This window comes from Mesoplodon mirus (assembly GCF_964341445.2).
Source record: "Mesoplodon mirus genome assembly, chromosome: 11".
NCBI classification, from domain to species: domain Eukaryota; kingdom Metazoa; phylum Chordata; class Mammalia; order Artiodactyla; family Ziphiidae; genus Mesoplodon; species Mesoplodon mirus.
The window spans coordinates 91646993-91658250 of record NC_138987.1 but is presented as its reverse complement, the minus strand read 5'-3'; the positions used below and the strand labels follow the sequence as shown (position 1 = coordinate 91658250).

Here is an 11258-nt window from a genome sequence, read left to right as displayed (position 1 = left end):
GGTGTTACATGCTTGTTCTTGCCCTTGCTGATACTAGTCTACTCAACCTGACTTTTGTCCTTTCCCCAGAGATTTCAAGCAGACGAGTCATGTTAGAGTGCCATTAGAAGGGGCAAGAGATTGCTGCTGGATGTGAAAGGGGGATATTTGCAGAGTTTGAAGTAATGTGTCTTTACAGGTAAACAGGATTTGAATTTAGCCCAGGTCTTAAACAGCTCCTATGGTAGAGGGCTAGACACAAAATTCCCACATGCACACAGGTAATGATAAACGTCAAGGTTCGTATCCCTGAGCAATGATGCCAGCTTTGCCCTCCTTCAGTGCAGGGGAATTAAGTCAGTTTTTCAGTGAGTGCAAGGCGATGGATGGTGCATTCAAGGAAAAATGGGTGGAATAGATGGAAACACATCCACAGACCCAGGAAACACTTAACTTTTATTCCTACCTCATATACTGCATATTTTCTGCAAAAATTACGAGTTAAATATAATTTAATGGAGACAAAGTACTTAAAATATAATTGTGACAATTAAAAAAAGAATCCTATCACGAATACAGAAGGAAAAAGAGCCAGTAAACAAAACAAAACAAAACAAAACAAAAATAGGCGAAATAAGAACAAAATCTCCTCAACTTTGAGATGGTACATTCATTCCTCTTCTTTCCCAGGTCGAAGCTCCCTGGGGTAACTGTTGAGATTGGGCCCCAGAGTAAAAGGTAATTATCGCCCTGAGGGCACACATCTGATTCACAGAAGCAAGTCTATGTTCCAGACAGGGCAGCCGAGGCTGAAGAGGTTGCATCGAAGTCTTCTTCCGTTCCACTGAGGTGTCAGGGAAATGGAAGCTTCAGGACACTTGAGGTTGTTGCCCAAGTACAGCTGGGCTTAGTTTGCCTGAGCCCTTAGACTTCACTGAGGTTTAAAAGTGGGTGCCCTCCTTGTCTGTCGTGTTCAGGTGCAAGTATTCCAGGATGCCCTTCTTGTAGCTGGCTACCCGGGTTGGTTTTCTGTTCCTTATCCCTGAGGCCTGTCTTTTCTGTAAAGAGCTGGCAATCATGTCTACAAACTCGGCTTGCAATCGCTGTTGGTTTTCCCTGGAGAGAGAGTGCGGAGGGAAAACGGATCTTCTCAGCAATTCATACAGACTATCCCTCAGCTCCAGAACCGCCAGTTCCATTCACTGAATACTTGTTGAACACCTATTCTGGGCTGAACACAGGAAGTCCAGAGAACACAAAATGATCCTTGCCTTCCCCTGATGAGCTTAAAGATCTGTCATCCCTGCTCTGTGTAGTTGTAGGAAAAGCAGGATATATTTCGAGCAGGAAATTATTGATATATTTCAATTTCAAAGTGAAACAACATGCTGCGGAATTCGGAGGCATGGTTAGGTTTACACATACCTCTGCAGGGCGGGGAAAGGAAGCCAGGAGGGTGCTAGGCCCCTGCCACCACGAAACTCTGAAAACGCATTGGTCCCACGCCTTCCTAGGAGTGTGGCTTGTCTGGGGAGGGCTCACAATGGGTGGAGGGTTTCAAGAGTTTAGAATGGCCCTGGGGTGCTCTTAATAAGGGGCCAGGTCCCCCGTGACCCAGGGACGATCTGGGTTGTCTTGGCATCTCTACAGTCTTCCCCATGTGTCTGGGTCCTGCGTCTAGGAGTCTGCAAAACAGGGTTTCTCCACCACAGCAAAAGCCATTCCAATGGCCACAGTGACTGATCGCAGTGGCCAAGGTGCAACTGGAAGACCATTTGAGTCATCTTTAGGGGAACTGAAACCGGTTACTTGGACCAGAAACCTGTCTTCCTCATCTCACGGGGAACACACGCTCCATGTGAAAACCCAGACCCGCAGTCCTGGAGCTGGGGGCGTTCCTGTTTCATCGGGTGACTCGGCAGAGCAGTGCAGGCACGGGAGGCAATGCAGTACAGTGTGCTCCACTGCTCTACTTTTGTTACGACCAGAGGGGCAGGGAGGGAGCCCTAAACTGTCCTCTGGTCTCCTGAGCAGGCCTGAAACCCTCTAGCAGTCAGAGAAGGGAGGTTTCTAAGCTTTTTCATATGTGTAGTCTCTCACCTTGTATTCATTGCATCACTGCCACTGGCAAAGCACTCGACCACAGTTAAACCGGCTGCACTCAGCACAACTTACAAAGCCAAGACCTCCCCTCCCCCACCCCTCCCCATCACAGCCGCAGGCAGCTTACGCGGTCGGAGGGGTTGGCAGGTTGTACTCCTGGTCCTTCGCCCCCGTCAGCCAGTAGGTGGTCTCAGTTCCTCTTCCCTAGAGAGAAAAGAAAGGTGTGTGCCATGAAGACCAAGACAGTCGGCTCTAGCCCATCGTTCTGACCCACCGTTCTGACAAGTATCCGTTTCCAAAAGACATTTCACCTCTGAGTTTCTCATCAGTGCCTGTATTTCAGGACAGCACCTGTTCCTGATATGATTTGCATTATCTGTAGATCGATCTTTATTTCTAAGTGCCTGTTAAAAAATAAGTCTCTCATCCACCAGATGTGTTTTTTCAAAGTAGAATTTTCTTTTTTCCCCAAAAGATATTTCAAAATATCACCACAGCAACAGCACAAGAGCTCTAAATGAAGAAGGAAGAACATTCATCTGCAATCCTGCTACGCCAACGAATCCAACTGGTTTCTGTCGTTTACGTTCTATTCTGGCCCTTTTTGTCCCAAAACTTTGCCACGAAACTTGTGCCACAGTTTCCCCACCTTAAGTGTGTAAATTATAAACGCATGTGCATTGTAATAAACATTCACTAAGTACCACTGGCTGGGCCCATCTGTAGGCTATAAAATAAAGGGAAACACAGGCAATTCTGTTTTTGCTAGAGCTTGTATTTGAAAAGGAGACTGGATGTTTGTAATTTTAAAAATCACTCATTCAAAACAATCGTGGTTTGGGGCTGTGTTTGGACTGTAATAATCCTTAGACCACTTCTGTTTTGGGGGGAACACCCTGCAGAAAATGTATTTACGGAGAATTAAAAAAGCGAGTGTGATGTTCGGACACAACTACCTAAAAGGAAGCTTTCCCAGTTGCCGTCAGAGTAGAGGCCAGCGGCCCCATGACTAGTAGAAGCAGATGGTCTTGGCTGATCATTGGCTTCAGACCAACTGTGAGTGCGGTTGCCTTCAACTAGCAGCCAGTGGGCCACCTGAAGACGCGCGGTGGCTCTCGAGGGCTGCTGTTCTAAATGTGCGGGGCAGCATGGCACATCTGAAACGGGGATTCTTACATCTCCCTGTGCATCACAGTCACGTAGACTACGTGTTTCGAGTACAGATTTCTGATCCACACCCAAGGAGAGTCTGACTCAGCAGGCCTGTGGGGGGAGTCCAGGCATCTGCATTGTAACAAGTGCCCGGATGATGCTGAGTCAGAATGTGGAGCCACACCTTGAGGTTCACTGGTCCAGAACCTCAGAAAAGTACAGCAAGAAAGGTGGCCTTAGAGAGTAGCAGCATCTCGCAGTAAAAGCGAGGACATAAGTGGGGAGAGGGGGACTTTGACTAAAGTAGTCCTGCAATAGACTTAGCTCTTGGGAGTGCAGGGGGAACTGTGGACAAACCTGGATACAGGTGAAAGAAATGGTGGTGGCATTTTATAACATAGTGGCCATAGTTCAAAACATCAGAAGGGGTCTTTGGAGTAAAGGAAAGTTCTGAGTTTATAGTCTTTGGTGGTAGCTTCTCCTACAGGGGAGAGTGGGTGATCATTGCGGGGAGAACAGGATAGCATTCTTCATTCTCATGCTCATCAGTATACTGAACATTGGCTATCCAGTCTCAAAGGAGGCATCCCCCGGGTGCTGGTGAGAGCTTTCTTCTGGGTGTTGTCTCTGTGGATTCCTTACCTTTAAGTACGTTTCTCCTCTCACTTCATACAGGAACTGGCGCTCCGTTCTCTTCAGGATGGATATTGTGGAGCCGCTCACATGAATTCTCAAGGCTGGAAATGCAAAATAGATAAATAAAAATCTCATCCGTTTTGAAAGCTATTATACGGCTCCATTTGTTCCCCCTTGAGCCAGAATATTTATTACAGGTGCTCTTGGCAGCTTAGATATTGTAGTAAAAAAAAAACACTTAGGGCTTCCCTGCTGGCGCAGTGGTTGAGAGTACACCTGCCGATGCGGGGGACGCGGGTTCGTGCCCTGGTCCGGGAAGATCCCACATGCCACGGAGCGGCTGGGCCCGTGAGCCATGGCCGCTGAGCCTGCACGTCCGGAGCCTGTGCTCCGCAACGGGAGAGACCACAACAGTGAGAGGCCCGCGTATCGCACAAAAAAAAAAAAAAAAAAAGTTATCAGTAAACGGCAATTTGTAGCAAGGACCGGATTGACCCAGGCTCACGGCCAGTCAGTGTGAAGAGTCATTCTTCATCTCACTGGCACTTATTCTGCATTTTATCCTACAATTCCCCTCTGCTGGAAGACAGAATCTCTGTCCTCTAAGAAAAGCACTCTCCCTTCTTACGGAGGCCAGTGGATTCCATCCGCGAGGCTGTGTTGACTGTATCTCCGAACAGGCAATAACGGGGCATCTTGATGCCCACAACTCCGGCAGCACAGGGACCTGAGAGGGACAGAAAGCAAGAGGTGGAATCAACAGAAGTCACAGAGTGGAGTGGCGGGGTGGGGGAAGGGGGCAGGCCTCTTCTCAGGGTCACGATGCACGATACCTCATTTCATGGAGAAGCGGTTCAAGGTGGGAAATGCGACCTGTGACTTTTGCTTTAAATCAATGTATTCAATGGAGGAGCACCATTATCCAAATCACACTTTCAGAAAGTATTTTGCTCTAGCACAGAGAAGCGCATTGGCAAGAAACAAGGCATCCAGAGATCCAGGCTACAGAGGTGTAAAGTGCTCCTTGAAATTATATATATATATATATATATGGATATATCCATATATATATATATATAAAAAGATGTATGTATGTATGTATGTATTTATTTATTTATTTTCGGCCACACTGGGTCTTAGTTGTGGCACACGGGATCTTTTGTTGCAGCGCGCAGGCTTCTCTCTAGTTGTGCTGTGTGGGTTTCCTCTCTCTAGTTGTGGTACGTGGGCTCCAGAGCGCCTGGGCTCTGTAGTTTGCAGCACGCGGGCTCTCTAGTTGAGGTGCGTGAGCTCAGCAGGCTTAGCTGCCCCGCAGCATGTGGGATCTTAGTTCCCTGACCAGGGATCGAACCTGCATCCCCTGCATTGTTAAGGTGGATTCTTTACCACTGGATCACCAGGGAAGTCCCCCTCTCTAATATATTAAATAGAAGGTTCTCAGGAAGGATGAAGACTATCCCACTGCTTGCTTCCTCTTCCAGCCACACAGCCCGGAGTGCTGAACTGCTGGAGGGCACAGTACACTCGAAGGCTCAGTGGGCCAAGTTTGTTTTATTCTATTTTTATTTAAGTCAGAGTAGCCTTTTTGGCATTGGTGGCCTGATGATGGAAGACCCAGAAGACAAGGACTTGGCATCTTCTTCCCTGAGCATTTCATGCACCATGTGAATACAGAATGGGGAGCCTGTGGCACAGGGATACCCCAAAAAGAAGAACAAAAGCCAAGGCAAGGCGATGCACAGTGGCGTATCAGGTAGGAAAGAGGGGTTTGCTCAAGCAAGCATTTGTGTGGAATGACGGAATGCAAAGGGCTAAAATTTTAGAAGTTAAAGATTAACTCAGAAACCGCAAAATCGGGTTTTGGATAGAGGTAACTATTGATTTTATGGTTGGCTGATTGGGTTTTGACCTCTATGAGTTTCTTGATAGATTCGTCCTACAAATACTCTGTTTATGAACACTGAAAAAATAAAAATACTGAACCCTCCTCTGTTAGGTTCAATGCAAAAAACAAAACAAACCACAAAGAAATAAAAAAACAAGCAAAAACAGCAGCAGCTACTTGATTAGAAGCTCTCTGAGCTTCCCAGAATCTAAAATATGACACAAATGAACTTATCTACGAAACAGATACAGACTCACAGACATAGAGAACAGCCTGTGGTTGCCAAGGGGGAGGGGGGATGAGGGGAAGGACAGACTGGGAGTTTGGGATTAGCAGATGCAAACTAGTGTATGTATGTATAAATGAATCACTTTGCTGTACACCAGAAACTAACACATTGTAAATCAACTATACTTCAATAAAATACATTAAAAAAAAAAAAAGATCTCTGAGCTTCCCAAGGCTGTGTCTTGACTAGTCACTTCAAAAATGGAATGATAAAACTGGGAAGGGCCTGGAGGTGGACAATGCCTGCAGATATTATGTTTTGTCTTCAACTATCAATATTTAACTGCAACCTTTTAATTTCTTAGGGATAAACCCGTCCCGGTATATGGGTCTACTATTTACTCTCATTCCAGCCCAATGTGACAGTGCCTGGGCCCTGGCAGTCACTCAGGCATTGAGTAGGTCACAGAGGACAAGAGAGGGGACCAGGACCCAGAGCTCCATTCTCCCTCCCTGGTTCCATCCGTTCTGCTGCTGTCCCCTCCTCCAGGCCCGACAATTTGCGATGGGTCAGGGAGATGCCGAACAGTTCCGTTATGTGTCTATGTAAACATCTACGACAATTTGGTTGTGACATGACTGGGGAAGGCCACAGCTATGTTCCTGGCTGTCAAAGATGTAGCAGCAGTTTTTAACTTCTATTTACTGTCACTCTGAGACTCTCACTGATTCATTACTCAGCCAAATATTTACTGTCTGACTCTGTGCTAGGCACGGTGGATACAGGATGACTTTTGCAAATGTAGTTGTCTGGCCCTCACCACAAAGCTGGGAGTGACCTCTTGGGTTTTCTCTACCCTGGGTCTTCTGTGAGGCTTGGAGGGCAGAAAAAGGGGCAATGACAAGAAATTATAGGGAGATGTGATTTACTTTAACACAAGGAAAGACTGTCTAACAATTACAACTATTTGATAAAGGAGTGAGCTGACTTTGGAAATACTGAGTTTTCAGGGAGTCCTGGGATTATTTATTCTAAATGTGGTTATATTATTACTTATCTTGGAATAATTTATGCCTTGTAAAAGATTAATCTAGATGACTTCTGAGTTCCTCTACCACTATATTTTTCTGCAATACCGTAAGTCCCTACATAGGAACGAGTTCTGTTCCGAGAGTGTGTTAAGTCTAATTTGTTTGTAAGTCCAACAAAGTTAGCCGAGGTAACCAACTAACACAATCGGCTATATAGTACTGTACTATAATAGGTTTATAATACTTTTCACACAAATAATACATAAAAAACAAACACAAAAAATAAAGAAAACATTTTTAATCTTACAGTACAGTACCTTGAAAAGTACAGTAGTACCAGCTACGTCACCGCTGCTTTTACACTCACTTCTGGACATCCTGGGCTCAAAATAAAGATACTGTACTACTGTACTCTAAACAGTGCTATACAGTAAAGTACACAAAAGCACAACCTCTTGTAGAGGATGCACGCATGTGACAACATACGCCAGATATGTGAACTAACTTACATGACTGGACACGCGAACGCATGTTTGCATCTTTAAAAGTTCACAACTTGAAGGTTCGTATGTAGGGGACTTGCTGTATTTGTAACTCATCTTCTCAAATCTCTACATTCAAGGTTGGATAAGTTTCACGGTCTTTAAAGTGATTCATGTACTTTCTGTACCACTGAGGGGTTGGGGGAACAAACGCCCTTTTATTGTAGGGATCTGACCAGATATGTTTTCCCCCTGTAGAGAACGTAATCCATTTAATATACTGTAATAGTTTAGTGGAAAAAAAGTACACAGAAGTTGGGGGTGGGGGAGGGGGAGGAATGGGGAAGAGATAAATGACATAGTAAATAGGGTGGTTTAAAGAGGAAGTCTGGAGCTTGGTATTTTAGTTTGTGGTTGGTGTTTATCATTCCGTGAGTGCTGTCATGGCTGTTGTTTCCTAGAACTCTCTGGAGACTAATTATAGGTCTAATTATGTCAGGATGTGTAACGGGACTTCGTATTTGGCAGGAGTAAACCTCATGTGAAAACTGATCACATCTGAAGATCCTTTAACCTTTCTGATTTAGCTGGTGCACAGAGGTACATACGGTTCTCGATTGCTGCAATGCTCAACTACATACCAGAGTGAATTCCAATGCGAATCCATATTGGGAGGCCGGGAAGATGCTCTAGCTCAAAGGTCCCCATGAAGCTGAGGATGTCCAAAGCCATCTTGGCAATGTCAATTGCATGCCGGTTGCCGTTTCTCTTAGGCAAACCACTAGCCACCATGTAGGCATCACCAATGGTTTCCACCTGTGGAAGTAGTTTCTCATCAGTGAATCTGCCCATTCTAACGGCACAAGAAATTAAACAGAAGCAGTTAGTCACATAAAAAATACAAAAATTTTCGAGAACTCAGTATGAGCATGGCCCTGTACGCTTTTTCTGGGACTAGTTCAAGACCAGTTCTATGCTAATTTCTTCAGGGTTTTTATAGCCTAGTGAAATAGTTGATAAAGCAACTATAAAGGATTTTTTAAAAATATTTTTTAAATTAATTTTTGGCTGTGTTGGGTCTTCGTTGCTGCGCACGGGCTTTCTCTAGTTGTGGCAAGCAGGGGCTGCTCTTCGTTGCAGTGCACAGGCCTCATTGCGGTGGCTTCTCTTGTTGCGGAGCACGGGCTCTAGGTGCACGGGCTTCAGTAGTTGTGGCGCACGGGCTCAGTTGCTCCGCGGCATGTGGGATCTTCCCGGACTAGGGCTCGAACACATGTTGCTTGCATTGGCAGGAGGATTCTTAACCACTGCACCACCAGGGAAGTCCCCACTATAAAGGATTTTAACCATATGAAAGTACTTTATAATAATATGAATCATCCAGATGTGATGACAATTGTATCAATGTTGAAATAATCTGAATGGTTTTATATAACTTTAGGAACATCTCTAAATACCAGAAAAGTCATCTTTGGCTCTTATCATTTTTTACAAACTATTTGACAAAAAAAAATTATAAAACTCAAAATGGATTAAAGACCTAAATGTAAAGTCAGACACTATAAAACTCTTAGGGAAAACATAGGCAGAACACTCTATGACATAAATCACAGCAAGATCCTTTCTGACCCACCCCTTAGAGAAATGGAAATAAAAACAAAAATAAACACATGGGACCTAATGAAACCTAAAAGCTTTTGCACAGCAAAGGAAACCATAAACAAGACCAAAAGACAACCCTCAGAATGGAAGAAAATATTTGCAAACGAAGCAACTGACAAAGGATTAATCTCCAAAATTTACAAGCAGCTCATGCAGCTCAATATCAAAAAAACAAACAACCCAATCCAAAAATGGGCAGAAGACTTAAATAGACATTTCTCCAGAGAAGATATACAGGTTGCCAACAAACACATGAAAGGATGCTCAACATCACTAATCATTAGAGAAATGCAAATCAAAACTACAGTGAGGTATTACCTCACACGGGTCAGTATGGCCATCATCAAAAAATCTAGAAACAATAAATGCTGGAGAGGGTGTGGAGAAAAGGGAACCCTCCTGCACTGCTGGTGGGAATGTAAATTGATACAGCCACTATGGAGAACAGTAGGAGGTTCCTTAAAAAACTAAAAATAGAACTACTGTACGACCCAGCAATCCCACTACTGGGCATATACCCTGAGAAAACCATAATTCAAGATGAGTCATGTACCACAATGTTCACTGCAGCTCTATTTACAATAGCCAGGACATGGAAGCAACCTATGTGTCCATCGACAGATGAGTGGATAAGGAAGATGTGGCCCACATATACAATGGAATATTACTCAGCCATAAAAAGAAACAAAACGGAGTAATTTGTAATGAGGTGGATGAACATAGAATCTGTCCATTCAGAGTGAAGTAAGTCAGAAAGAGAAAAACAAATACCGTATGCTAACACATATATATGGAATATATATATTTTAAAAAAATGGTTCTGAAGAACCTAGGGGCAGTACAGGAATAAAGACACAGATGTAGAGAATGGACTTGAGGACACGGGGAGGGGGAAGGGTAAGCTGGGACAAAGTGAGAGAGAGGCATGGACATATATACACTACCAACTGTAAAATAGACAGCTAGTGGGAAGCAGCTGCATGGCACAGGGAGATCAGCTCAGTGCTTTGTGACCACCTAGAGGGGTGGGATAGGGAGGGTGGGACGGAGACGCAAGAGGGAGGGGATATGGGGACATATGTATATGTATAGCTGATTCACTTTGTTATACAGCAGAAACTAACACAACATTGTAAAGCAATTATACTCCAATAAAGATGTTAAAAAAAATTATAGGTTCCTCTAAGACATAATACACTTTTTTGTACTATGATGATTGCAATCACTTTTCTTGTAATAGGTAGTAGACCTATTTATTCTTTGATAAATGTTCTCCCTTTTAATATTATTTTCATAATCATATACATAGTTCACGTGTGTTGGTTAGTTAACTTCATTTTGCTGAGTATCTCTAAAATGCATAATCATTTTCTATTCAACGGGAACTCTTGTTAGTATGGCTTTCTGATCTACATAGGGTGAGGACTGGGCTAAGATAAATCCTAAAAGGAAGTCCTCCCTGTGGGTAAAACCGTCATAACAGACTGTTACATGAATGACCCCTAAACTTAAGGATACAGAGTTTTAGTCATATTGTTTATCTCAGTAACCTTCAAAATAATCCATTGAGTTAGGTATTATTATGCCATTTTACAGATAGGTAGATTGAGACTTGCTGAAATTAAATACTATATTTTATGAGGTCATGCAATGAGGTGGGGCAACCTGGGATTTGAATAAAGGGCTCTAATTCTGAAGTTACTTGTTCCATATGCTCTGCTGCTTTTCCAACATGAAAATGTGGGAATGCAATTCTCCTTTACTCTTCTGATTCAGACATTATCAGCCCGGAACTGGCCAGCACCCTGGTCAGGCAACAGATCCAGCTCTGTTCTTTACTCTTCTTCGAATGATGCATGCTACTTCAGCAACAACGACAAAAGATTCCAATTCTCCTGAGAATAACTCCGGTGCCTTCTCTCCTTCATTCATAATCAGCCTAAACACTGCCCATTTTGTGAAGATGATGGAAGAGTAAACCATTTTCCCTAAATTTAACACCCCAGATTCATTCCTGCTGGACTGTATGTTGGGTCTTTCCTATGGGTCCTTAAAGTCACAAGGTCACTTCGACTTACGACCCTTCTTATTCTTCCACT

General features: G+C 43.9%; 1 protein-coding gene across 5 annotated transcripts in view; it reads right to left on the bottom strand.

The window, feature by feature from the left end:
• Positions 1 to 227: 227 nt before the first annotated feature.
• GUCY2C (guanylate cyclase 2C) overlaps positions 228 to 11258 on the bottom strand; it is a 114840-nt gene continuing 103809 nt past the window's right edge. For all 5 annotated transcript variants that reach the window (XM_082635093.1, XM_082635097.1, XM_082635096.1 and 2 more), the window contains 5 exons: positions 8139 to 8313; positions 4499 to 4597; positions 3877 to 3971; positions 2210 to 2286; positions 228 to 1095 (listed from right to left, as the gene is read on the bottom strand). In XM_082635093.1, coding sequence (XP_082491219.1) covers positions 921 to 1095; positions 2210 to 2286; positions 3877 to 3971; positions 4499 to 4597; positions 8139 to 8313 — 621 coding nt within the window. In that variant the 3' untranslated portion in view covers positions 228 to 920. The remainder of the gene's footprint in view (positions 1096 to 2209; positions 2287 to 3876; positions 3972 to 4498; positions 4598 to 8138; positions 8314 to 11258) is intronic.